The sequence below is a fragment of the Melozone crissalis genome, unplaced genomic scaffold, assembly GCF_028551555.1.
Source record: "Melozone crissalis strain CALT ecotype California unplaced genomic scaffold, PUWL_Pcris_2 ptg000042l_1, whole genome shotgun sequence".
NCBI classification, from domain to species: domain Eukaryota; kingdom Metazoa; phylum Chordata; class Aves; order Passeriformes; family Passerellidae; genus Melozone; species Melozone crissalis.
The window spans coordinates 64,220,300-64,233,560 of NW_026535820.1; the positions used below are offsets into that span (position 1 = coordinate 64,220,300).

Sequence of the window (13,261 nt, forward strand, 5' to 3'; positions counted from 1 at the left end):
AAGACAGTGCAGTGAAAATAGTGGAGCTGGGTAATGGCTCTGCAGTTTTGCTGTCCTAAATGAAATCCCTGAAAATCTTAGCTCAAATAGATTTTACAGGGGCAGTTGCTCTAATCACAGGGCATTGTTAATCTGGAAGCCTATCTGTAATAGCAGATGTTTGTAGGAAAATGGCCTAGTGAGTAAAAGCATTCTTCTTCCTTCAGTTTGAGTAAAAATAAAGAAAAAAATTATTAAATTTGGCCCTTGGATTCTCCAATTATTATTAAATTCTCTTTCCCCTTTTTGTAGTAGAAAAAGGTGTGTAATACACACTTGAATTGAATGTAAGAAGTGGTCATTAGCAGGAATAGGGCTCAGGATTCTATTTTTTTTATTAAGGTTTAAGTATGCCATCCACTTTTGGAACAATGACTACAGCAAGGCCATTGAAACTGTACATGATGGTGCTCCAGGACTTCCTGTGTGCTCCAGAGCAGAGGTCAGGAGCACTTTTGGGACTAGGGGGGTTGCTGAAGTCTTTGCAGGGAAATGAGCTGCTGCTTTGTGGCACCCTTCTGAGGGAGGGTGAACAGTCCCATCACAGGCACGGGGAGGGAGTCTGCAGAGAGCTGGTCAAGTGTCTGCCTTCTGGCCATGACCACCTTGTGCCCAGCCTGTGCCGAGGCTGACTCTGGGACCAGGCTGAAGCAGGCTCCCAAAGCCAGGGTGGAAAAGCCAAAGCACTGAATGTAGGCTGTGGGGGAGGTGACTTTGATCTTTCCCTCTGGGAGGGGAAAGGGCTGCGAAGTACCACTGTCCGAGGTGATGGTCCTGTGCCTCTGCTGTGGAAAGCTGTGGGTGGCTGCCTGAAATGAAATGCCTGCTGGTGAAGTTGCTGCAGAGCGTTGTGTCTGTAGTGGGCTCTGCCTCTGCAGGGGCCTTTTCCCAAGAGATCTGCTCCATGTCTTAGGATAAAGTGTGCGTGCCTCACAGCACTGCCCAGGGTCTGTGGGACACTCATGCTTTCAACTGTGGCCTGGGCAAGTGACAGGGGCAAGTCCACATTTCAGAGCTTCTTACATGTCTGCTGCTGAGCTAATTGCTTTGGTTTCTCTCTGTAATCAGGGGAAGGCTCATCAGTACAGAGTTTAGTGAGCTATTAATTTTATTCTGATGTGAAGATCTGAAGCTGCTTGGGTAAATCACACCTTCAGAGTGCCTGTCTTGTTTTGCTGGCTGTGATGGCAGCCAAGGTGACTAGACCCTGTTGTTGTCCAGCCTGTACGTGTTAAAAGTAAGGTGGCATGAATCACCTGGCTTTTCCCTTTTTCTTTTGACTGGATGTGTTGTGTGCAATTGTTTCTCACTGGGCTCAGCAGGCTTTAAGGTCTTACCAGTTTGCCAAGACTGAGATGTAGTTCTTAGTCTGGATACCCAGATAAGGCTGGACTGTGGTTGGGAGAAGCAGTGCCTTTTAAGACCTTGGCATTTCTGTCTCTGGCTTGGAACTTGACTCATACTAGAGCCTCATGTTTGAAGTCAGCAGGTTGATAGAGACACAGTATTGGTTTGGGTGTAAAAACACAGATTCTGGTCGCCATCACCTCCTTGTCGTACCTTCCTTCAAAGGAGATATTGTTACCCCCACCATCCTCCTCAGTTCCCAGTCATGCCCTGGCATCCTGCTCCACTGACTGCAGCATAGTCTCATCCATTTGCAGCAGCAGATAAGCTGTTCTAGAAGGCTTTTATTGGCAAGTTCTGCTGTTAATATTTGCAGCATTTTACTTGGCTGTCTCATTGGCTTTAAGCAGGGTTGTGGTGTTAGCCTGTGAGTGTTCAAGTCAGAAATTCTAGTGCAACAGCTGTTGCTAAATAATGTTCCTCAATGTGACAATATTTAGAATGATTGATTGAAAATACTCCCCTGTATGTTGAGAAAGTTTTAGAAGTCTTTATTTACTTGCAGTTGGAGATCTCAAGCCTTTCAGTTCGTTGTAGCACTGGTGGCAGAGCACCTCATGGTATGCTCATTGGTCAGTCATGTCTATTCCATCCATTTGGTTTTTGGATTTTTTTTCATTAAAAAAAGCAGCGCCATCAACCAATGGCATCACCCTCGAGCAACTTACAGTGTGGAATCCAATCTCTCAATATTTCTTATAGTTTAATCAGACTGTTCTGAAGGTCAAAACTTTGAATCCAAGTTATAAGATACACCTGAACTATTTTTATTTCTGCATTTAGATGCTTTCCATGGAAGACATGCTCTCAGATAAAACTGCAGTGTCATCAGAGCTGTAGCACCAGGTGGATCAAAGGTGGTTTGGGGAAGTGGAGTAGGACCAGAAGTGGTCTCCTGGCAGTGTGGGTACTGCCTTTGTTTTGTGAGGAGGTTGAAGCACAGATTGATTAAACAAAGAAGTCTGGAAATACGTAAACAGTTGTTCTGATTTTTTTTCTGCTCTAATCAAATCATAATCTCTGATAAAGCAAAAACTTTGGCAGTGCTGGAGATATGAACTTGCTCACTCCATGCCCAGCTCACTGCACCTTCATCTGAGACATCTTTGCTCTACACTTTTATAAAAAGCCTTGAAATGTTTTCCTTCTTTTAATTCATTCCTACATAAAAATTTAAAAAAAAAAAAAACAGACAAAAATGGACAGAAGTACTGTGAAAGCTGTACAGTACATCAGTATGTACATCAGTATACATGTGGCTTTCAGAAGAAGCAAAGAGGTTTATTTCATACCTTCAGCCAACCTCCTTTCCCCAAACACAGAGAGCAGTCAGGGCTTGATTCATGGACCGTGTGATTATAATAAGTCTCACTTGGGGCATACAGCTGTATACCATGCTACTGCACTATGTGCTTTATCTGCCTCCACCCTTGGGTGTTTAGTTCCTGCTCTGTGCTGTGGCTTTTGACTCCATTGGTTAATTAAATAGCAAAATGTCTCACATAAGATTTTTTTGGTCTTTTTAAACAAGTACTTGGCAAATCAGAGAAATTAAGAATTGGAAGTAGTAATTTTCGTGGCAACAGAACAGTAAGTGCGATATTCGTATTATGAACATGGCTCAGTATTTATAGCTCTCCAAATATTTACAGAGATAAAGCCTTTAAACATAGCCCCAGCTTTCTGTCTTTAGTAGCAGTTTAAATAAATGTCATTTGGAGAGAAGTTAAAATTGAGAAAAAAGGCAGCCATTTCTAGTTTAATATTGTCTCACTGATGTCCCAGAATTCCAAAAGTTTTCAGCCTGAAACTGAGTTCTCTCTGTTCCATACAAGCCAGTGTTTATCTTGACATGCACCTCTAAAGCACTGGTCTTTAATCAGATAACTCTTGTGAGTAGATGGGTGCCCCATTGTCGTCAAATTCACAAGGGTGAGAATTCAAAGTCATGCATTTGCTGAAGCACTCGTGAGCCACCGAGTTAAAACGTGGCATTGAGGGTGTGTCTGGGATGAAGGAGTCAGCGAGGGATGCTGGCAGTGTGCTGCAGCATGGCTGGGATGGGCAGTGGTGAAGGACATGGTGCTGACGGCACCTGACACACACCCGAGGATCCCGGGCCAGCCTGTGCTCACCACAGGAGCGTGCTGGGTGCGAACGGTGCGTCAGCAGCAATGGCGAAAGGCAGGCTCACAAGTGTGAGCTTGTCCAGGCTATCTGCCTAAGAATGTGTCATAAATTCCTTCTGTAGGGCTCTTGTGATCTTTGTTTTTAACCCATGCATGGGCATGGGTATGACTCTCCAAACTGAAAGCCGTGATGGATGCTGAAGGCAAATGTTTTGAGTAGAAACCTAACAGAGTATCTACTCTACTGAGTTCCTTAAGTTTCTAGAGTGAGGGGTTGGGTAGTTTCAGGGAGGACACTGTTGTGTTGGACTTACCCCAGACCTGGATTTATAATCCTTAGAGAGTGATGAGGCAGCAAGGATTAGAAGAACATTTCTATGGTCTTGGGGTAGAAGATGTCATGAGAGCCGTAATGATTTTTTGGTGTCCTAGTGAATAAGGTGCCCAGGACTTACAAATCCATAATATTAGTAACTCCTTTTCTAATAGGCATCACTCTTGTGAGTCTAACAGTTTTAGGAGGAGTGTGACATGGATTGGTTTTTAGGTACGTGTATTTTTTAGGAGGAAAATCCTTCCTAGTAATAGGGAGCAGCATCTCGCGGCTGTTTAGACAAGGAGATTTCATGGCTGTGCTGAGAGCCAGCAGCCACGAAGGCTGTTTTTCCCTGGGTAGAGACTGAAATTACTTGTGAGCCAGTGACTGAGTGTACAGCATCTCTATTACATTAAGATTAATAATTCCTCAGAGTATTTGCAGCTGGAAGTTTTATATAGATCTTTATTCATCATGATGTGAACAGCTGCTCTTTTGCTGCTCTGTTGAGTTAAGGTCCAAGTGGCAGCACTAGAAAGTGCCACATAAAACACACTCCTGCTGTTTCCATTCACTGCTCTCCCATCCAGCTCTAGTCCTTGGCCCAGGGTTGGCCCCTTGAAGCGATCTTATTTTTATTTGTGGACCAGCTCTGACTGCATTTGGATCTTAAAACAGAGTTTGAGTAAATCCAAGGAAAGTCACTTTCAGAAAGAAAAAATAAATCCTGAAAGTAGCACAAAAATCTGTAGGAATTCCTGTTACAATGTTATATTAAGTAAGTGAAAGACTATGGGATAGTAACATGTTTTATTGCACAGAGCATAATTTATTCTCTTTTTTTGTTTAACTGCATCAGATGTAGTACAGCAAAATCTGTCACAGCCAGAGGGTCATCTCAGCTCCTAAGGAAGTGTTTTATTTTCTGTTTGGTTGTTTCTTGAGGAGTTGTTCTGTTTTTACTGTATTTCATTTTGAAGTCTGTCTGCTCTGTTGTTTTGAATAAGATGCTCCCCTTGTTTTGGCTTGTCCTCTCAAAGGAGTGTCCAAGCAGACCAAGTTTAGTACCTGAGTACTAGAGTCTGGAGCTGAGCTGTGCACATCATCCAAAAACCAGCACCCCTTCTTGCTTGCCTGGTTGCTGGCGGTGGGAAGATTTTCCTGGTCAGGATGATGTGCCTCACACAGTCCTAGGTACACGGAAGCGGGCGTCTAGGCATCTGGAAAGAGCAAGGGACACACGGATGGTGTGGCAGTGGCTGAAACATGTACACCTGCAGAGTGTGAGCCTGACGGTGGAGAGAAACAGCTGCAAAGAGACAGGGATTCTGCAACATGCCCAGCAAGACACGTGCCTCAGTGGTTTGCTGGTGCTCTGTCGATGCTGCCTGTCTGCCTCATTGGCACTGCAAGGGCTGCTTGCTCCTTGTCCTGTGGGGACCTGAATCCCCAGAGTAGGGGCTGCCAGCCCCTGCCTGGCTCCGCTTGGCAGCTCAGGGTACAGCTGCCTGCTTGTGCCCTGCTGCTGCTCTTCAGCATGCACCCCTGATCTGCAGGAGGACTGCCCAGCTCTGGAGCAGAAGGGTCGAGGGGAGTTCCATATACTAGTTCCCATGGCACCTGGATCTGGGGGAGGAGCTTGAGAGGAGATTGCTACAGTCCCAGTCCCCCGTCTCAGGGCATCTGAGGTGTGTTTTTTTTCCTCAGACCTCCCCCTACACAAGAGTTAAAGCCCAAACCAGGTCAGAATAGATATTAGGGAATGTTGCGACGCATGGGGCAGTTTTTTCCTGACTTTTTCCCAGAGGTGTAGGTCGCTGGCTCCCAGAGTTTTCAACAGCAGGATTTTGGGCATTTTCACCTGGAGGCACGGTGGCAGGGCAGCTCGCTGGCTGCCCAGGCGGAGGCCAGGCAGAATCTCTGCAGTGCACACCAGAATAGATGCCCTGGTCTCCTGACCTCAGCCCCTGTGCCTGCGCTTCACATGACAGTCACTGCCCGCAAGATCAGCTTTTCCCTCCTGCCGTTCAAACCCATGATGCAGTGGCTTACGTCCCCCAGTGCTCCTGTGTGGGAGCCCAAAGTAAATCCTTTTTCTCGAAAATCAGATTCACGACACTATTTTTATGCGTGCTCAGTGCTAGCTGCTGAAATCAATACCCAGAATGTTTGTGCACTTTCTTTGTAGATTAAACAGCTGGATCTTTGATTTGGTTTTAAAAAACCAGGACACTGAGCACTTACTGGTGGTATTTTATTGAGGCTGTATATTAGGTACACTTTTAAAACATGACAATTTGTTTCATTTTATCATGTGCAGTTCGTGAACAAAAAATACCTGCTGCTTGAAAAGCAATAAAGCTATTTACTGTGTAGCTCCAAAGCTCTAGCCTTAAGAGACAAGAAGCCCTTGTCTTGACTTTAAAATGTCCCTATTTTATAGATTTTATTCTGTTCGACCTTTTTTGAAAGCATTGCTTTCCAAAACTTTGATGGGGATAAAAGGGAAAGAAGCCCCCTTACACCAGACTGGGTTGTTAGTCTCCCTGATGAGTCTCACCACACTGACTTGGGTATTCCTTGAACAGTTCTGGGAATGCAAATGGTACAGATAGATGTGTAAAGCTTTGCTGAGCATAAGCACTGTGGTACCTACTGCAAGCAGTGTGGCCATCAGTTACATGGTCAGGTAAGTATTTATTGTTCTTAGTATTTTTAGAGGCATAAAATGGATTGTTGTCTTTATTATATACCAAACATAAAAAACCAGGCAAGAAAAACACACACACTGATATGGACGTTCCCTGTGGCAATTTTTTGGCACATCATTATCATTAAGGAGGCAGCCCCTACGGGCCTCAAGAGTCTCAAGCACAGCTGCTGACTGGTGTTGAGAGTGAATACTAAGTCCCTGGTCATGCCCTGCTTTGTTATCAGTGGGAGCTCAGCCTTTAATGCATTGGGACAGGCTAAGCCCTAAATTATACCCCAATGTTCATTTGATATATTTGCAAAAGAGTCCGGGTCTGGAGGAATGCACCACTGTAGGGTTTTTGCAGTCCTTTCCCCAAACTCGCAGTAAGTACACTTGAAAGCCATTACACAGGATAGCTCCCTTTCTTCCTGACTGATGTCATGGGTGGTGCAGAGGGTATATCTGGCTGGTGTGTCCCGTGAGAACAGGGCCATTCTTCTGGTGGCCTCCAGGAGCCTCTCCAGACAGAGGCTTCCTTGTTATGACAGGTAGCTTTCTGAGCATTTCAACAGATGCTTGGGCATGCCAAAAGCATAAAAGCACTTGGAAGGGGAACGTGCAGAATATTTCAACTGCATTTCTTAAAATAAATGCCATGGCTTAAATAATAGAAGTTTTCCTCACTGACTCTAGAATAACCACTGAAGCTGAAATAGTGTTTGAGTTATTGGATATGGCACTTGCAAAATTTCCTCAAAATTTAGTAACTGTAGGAAGGTTTGGGGAGGTTTTGCTTTTTTTTTTTTTTCCTAGTGCTTATGTTCAGAACACCTCATCTCCTTCTGCTCATTGTTTCCAAGTCTGTTCAATTCCAATTGACAGATTTAATAGATGTGTACCAGGAGCACATTTGGAATCCAGGCAGCCTCAGTATGCTCACGTCTGTGATAAACTGGAGGTCATCATAGCTGTAGGACTGAATCAGATAGTACCTTGCTCGTGGCTGTGAGGGGTGAGAGCTGTGTTTCCCTCACACTTCACTGGCCACTGGAGATTGGAAGATTCCTGGCGTTCAGTGCCACGGCATCTGCACACATGAAAACATCCAGCCCCAGTGCATCTCCCTGGGGAAAGGCTGGGGTTTGCTTTGGCACCCTGCACTGAGATGAGCAGCAGCCTACTGGTGAGAATCGAGACATGTTGGTGGGAGATGGTGCTGGGAAAGCGATGACAGAGAGGTGTAGGAATCCCAGGGAAGGCTTGATGCGGCGGCTCAGTCGGTGCAGCCTTTTCCCTCTCTCTTGCATAAGAGGCTGTAAGGTGACGAAGAGCTTAGCTGTGATCGGTCCTGTTCTGGTGTTAATTACCAGTGACTGCATCGCTTTTGATAGAATTAGAGGAGTGTGTAATAGGCCTGCAATTAAGTCTGATTTTGATCTTAGCAGCTTCAGACAATAAAAATGAAAATGTCATTTGAGATGAGTTCAAGTATTTTTAACAGTGTTGTTCAAAGAGGAAAAGTGCAGAGTAGTCAGTGTTTGGTCAGAACAAGAGAATATGACCTATTTTCATTTTGAAACCAAACACTTGGCCACACAGTTCTTATCTGCATATTTAAGTCTTTCCTGCATCTTTCCTTTGTACCAAACCAGGTGACTGCTGTATCACTGCCTTTATTTGGGAAGGGAAACTCATTCAGAAACATTGTGCTCCTGGTCCTTTTTTGCAGCTAATTCTTTTCACAGTTTCACAGCAGGGGAAAGTATACCTCTTTCCACTTGGATCTATGTATTGCCAAGGCAAGCATGCCTGGTAGGAAAGACACGTCCTTTAACATGAATGCTGTAGCTGAGCACACCTTTGTCACCCATACTCAACCGCTGAGTTATTAGGAGCTTTGGACTGTGTTACACAGAGAAAAAGATAAAAATAGGGTGTCTGACGCATGCATCCCATGTTGCACGCCAGGAAACTGAATCGCTCTTCCACCTAGTACAGTACCCCAGAGCATATATGGAAAATATGCATGGATATGAACATGCGAGATCTTTCCTCACCAGGAAAAATGCTCTGTCACCCTTTTTTCCCATCCCATTTTACATTGATCTAGCTTGATATTCCCTTTGACTGTGGCAAACCTAACGGCCTAAAGTCCCACAACTGTGCTTTTACTGCCACTGCTCCTCACTGTTAAACCTGTCTCCCATGTTTTGAGGGAACTGTGGAATATTCTTACTGCACCCAGCTGACAGTAAGCAGGATCTTGCCCATTCACCAGACATCTGCAGCGTGCTGAAAACTCCCAAGGCTCAGCACTGTCTGTCACGGAAATAATGCACTGGGTGCGTAGTCTAAAATAAGTCATTCACAGTATGTGCCCATTTAAATGTTAATCCTTGCATCGCTTTCTTTTATTGCTTCTGTTGGCATACACGATTATGTGACATAACATAAAAGTAAATAATGTGATGCAATGGGTAAAGCTCAAAAGGAAATACAAATTAGAGATCAAATGCTTCCTAACACAGAATATGACATAAAACTTACAGTGACTTGACTGTGAATTTTTCTTATTTTGAGGGCAGCAAAATTGAGCATATAGTAATTACATGAGTCTTTCTGGATGTTTCTGGCACTTTCTAAGTCGAGGGGTAAGTGACTTTAGGTAATAGATCCAAAGTAAAGTGTGGCTCTGCTCTAGGACAGGGCCTTAAAAAAAGCAAACATAAATTCAGCTTGACGATTACAAACCTTAAAAAACAATGCAAAACATGCAACTGAGATCTCATTATTTATTTTCCAGCACGTGAACACTTTTCATGGGAAGGCAGGTGTGCAAAGCTGAGGACTCTGGGTGTTTGATTGCCTCCCGGTAGGAAATCTGTGGGAAAAGCGCAAGCTGAGGCTCAGCAGTAGGTTGCAAACTATGGCAGCAGGCAAGTTCAGATTTAAAAATAAAGCCTGAAATAGCAGAACTCAATGCAAGACCAACATTTTTGGTCCTCTTTGCCCATGTTCAGTAAAACATATGGGTACCTTGGTGTGCGATTTTGCTTTTGCTGAATTGAGGTTTGAGTTACTCGCTAGTCTATTTTTACATTTTAAGCGTCCTTGTAACTCAATATGTGTTTGTTTTAATTTTACACTCTCCATAAAAAGCATCCTCCATGACGACTTGGAGAAGTGACCGCTGGCAATGCTTAGAAATTTATTTGCCTGGCGTGTCACACTGTCTTACTTTTCCCCCTGCAAACCCACGTGCTGGTCTTGACCAAAAATACCCTGGGATACCTTGTGTCTCCTCCCTTACCTAAGCTTTGCTGCTGAGGCTCTGGAAGTGGTGAGGCAGGGAAGATCAGCTTGGGACAAATCCAGGTCACTCCACCAGCCCTGCTCACACACACCGTTGGAATTAATGAGCAGCCAGGCTGTCATGGAGGGGGAACAGCGTGGTGATGAGTAGGACAGTGGCTTCCCTGTGGCCACCTGTGATCACCCACCTGCAGCTCAAGCTGCATGTCTGTCTCTGAGGGGAGAAAGCCAGGAGTCCCTCTTTTTGCAGCTTAGTGCTGATGTGTGTGTCAGGGACCATAGGAGTGGGTGTTCCATGTAGAGCTGGAGGGAGGTTCATAGCTCATGGCATCCCACTGAAGGCAGCATACAGGCAGGGCTCTGCTTTTTTCTCTCTTTTATTTTGCTGAGAGTGCAGATTATCAAAGTGCTACTAATGTGTTTCCAGTTTTACAGTTCTGGCATGGAACCCTCATATCATATCACATTATATCATAATCATATCGTATCATGTTACAACCCCCTGGCTCTGAGCTGCCTTCATATGATGTCTCAGGAATGCAGAGCTGATAAAATAATGTAGAAAAGCTAGAAATGTGCCTTCTCTTCACCTATCCCTGCATCCTTCCAGCATTCATGTGCCTTAGGTAAGGATATAAAATTGCTGCACCAAATCAAACAAAAATGCTTCTGTTCTCTTTGCTTTTCTGACCAAAGTGCGGGGTGAAAAATTTACGGTGTGCCCAATTGTCGATGGAAGATATGTCTAGGCTCATTGTCCTCCCTTCCTCATGCATTGGTCACTTTGGTATCTGAAACTTTGCCACTGTGAAGTGCTGTTGCCATTCACCATGTTTGATAGTGGAGGGAGGGCTTTGGGCCTGTTAGCACCCACCAGAATTTTGCTGGGTGCAAGGAGTAACAGTGATTCAATATCTTTGTTTTTAATAGCATTCCTGCTAGATGGTAAAATACCCTAGAGAGTTAATATGAAATTGCTTTGTAAGGAGTGTGAAAATTTAAGGAGAGTTAAAATAGACAAAATACAAATTTAAGCAGCGTTTGATATATGGGTTTCACCGCTTGTTTTCAGCTTTATTTAGCTTTGAACTTGCAGCTACCTTAAAACTAGTGTTGCTCCTTACCAAATGGTGGTAAGTTTTGAGTTTCTGTATTCAGTGATGGTGAATAACTCATGCCCAAACCCACATGAACCATTCACAGTGGAACCTAAACCTACAACAAAATGAGTGGGTTTGCTCTGGGGTGGGGCATCTCCTGGGACAGTGCACCTTGCCCACGTTCCTCCCTCCTATAGTTGCTGCATCTTCCCTTCCCTTGGGACAAAACTTCACCACTAACCCCTGTAAGAGAACTGGTTTTGTGAGACTCATTTCCCAATGTCAAGTGGCAGCCACGAGTGGGGTGTTGTCTGGGGACTCCACAGCAGTGGGAACCATGAGTAGCTACTACAGGAGATGGTACAGATGAGGTCAGGCTCTGCTTCCTCCGCATCCTGTGGCAGAAATAACTCTTGTTGTCATCAGAGTAGTCACTGTAATGTGGATGAGGTTCAACCCAGGCCCAAGAGCTTCAATGAGATTTTTGTGTGATTATAACAAGAATTTGACACACATGGTGAGCTGCTAATCATGTACATGTGATCTGTCTCCATGCTGTCCCAGGATTTATTTACCAGCATAAAAATCAGCTAATGAGGTCACAAGCAGCAGACTGCTGCCACATGAGAGATGTCCAAGGAAGCATGGGGATGGGTGTGCTGTGTCCTTTCCCCCTGCAAACTCTGTCAGTTTTGCATCCCTCAGTACTGTGAAGGAACATTGAGTTCATTGTGCTTTTCTGCTGAACACTGCAGCAGAATTTATGCAAAGTTTTCTGTGGATGTAGCAGGAGTACTCAAAAGCTCAGCCCATCTAAAGTGCCTCAGGTCCTTTAGGATAATGAGACATTTTGTGAGTGCACCTTTTTATTGTACCAATATTACATTACAGGAAAAATGGAAGGGGGGAACTTAACGCATAGCACCTGTCACAGGTTCTCTCCTTGAATTAGGCTCTCCTGCTTATAAAACTTTAATTGATTCCTAGCAGTTTATGTGCGCGGCGCTCAGTGGGCGTTTTCTGTTCTCTTGCCAGCTCCATGGTTACTTAGAAAGCGAGCCGCTCACGCTGCAGCTGTTCATTGGGACGGCAGACGACCGCCTGCTGCGACCCCATGCCTTCTACCAGGTTCACCGCATCACCGGCAAGACCGTTTCCACCACCAGCCATGAAACAATACTTTCCAACACCAAAGTCCTGGAAATCCCTCTTCTTCCAGAGAACAACATGAGAGCAATGTAAGACCAAGGCACCATGTCTGAGTCCTAGCAGTTTCGTCTTGGTCAACTCACTTAATTTCTTTGGGGTTTGTTCCTTTCTTTCTGTACACAATTTTCCTTTCCCTATCTTTTTTTTTTTCTTTCCCCACATTTCTTTCTGTAATAGTAGGTTTCCACAACGTTGCTGAGACAAATTGCCACTAATCAGCTTAACAGCAAAACGAACTGCACAAATATTTATGACAACTGATTTGCTTTCATTCTAGAGTTTCAGCCAATGTGCTTATTTGCCATTTAAAATAAGTATCTCGGTTACTGAGCTGTAAATATCTCCTACCTCAGCTCCTGCATTTAGTTTCTAAATATGACACCTGTTGCTCCTATACGCACTAGCACAAGGAACAGAGCTGATTAAAATTTATCTTTGGATGTCAAAGGAAACTCTTAGAGAGCGTTTCCAAGTACCCTCGTGGTTTTTCTGAGACAAGTGAAACCACTCATTTCTCACATAATAAAACTCAGCATTTTTCATGGCACTTGCTTACAAGCAAATCTTCCAGAACTAAGAGTTACCTCTGAGAACCTGTATTCAAATTTGATGTAGTTTACAGATTGAGTTGTTAAACTGGGCTAAGTTTAGTGCTATGCATAAAAGCAGGCATGGTTATCTTAGGATATCTGGGTGATAATTAAGTGCCCTGTAGGTCCATTAAGCATCTGTAAACATCATTATAGGATGGTACATAAAGGTTAAAATAACGTTCTATGTAAGTGATATACAGCAAACCTTTCACACTATTTTATCCTGTCTTCTCTGTACCTCTCCCTCAAATCAGCCTACCCCCTGAGTTGTCTCCTCCCTTCATTCAAATCATCCTAAACATTATCTGAGGTGTTTGCCTTGGGAGGAATTTCTGTGTGCTTGCGTGCAAGTACAGCTCTTGGTGTGTGTATAAATATAAATGTATTCATATTTATATAGAGATGCGTGCACCTTTGTGAGTGTATATATAGAAAGATAGAAAGCAAGCAAGAAATCCTGA

At 44.1% G+C, this 13,261-nt stretch overlaps 1 protein-coding gene across 1 annotated transcript in view; it reads left to right on the plus strand.

Moving 5' to 3' along the window:
• NFATC1 (nuclear factor of activated T cells 1) overlaps positions 1–13,261 on the plus strand; it is a 110,087-nt gene that overhangs the window by 31,291 nt on the left and 65,535 nt on the right. The window contains exon 4 of the mRNA XM_054284833.1: positions 12,034–12,236. Coding sequence (XP_054140808.1) covers positions 12,034–12,236 — 203 coding nt within the window. The remainder of the gene's footprint in view (positions 1–12,033; positions 12,237–13,261) is intronic.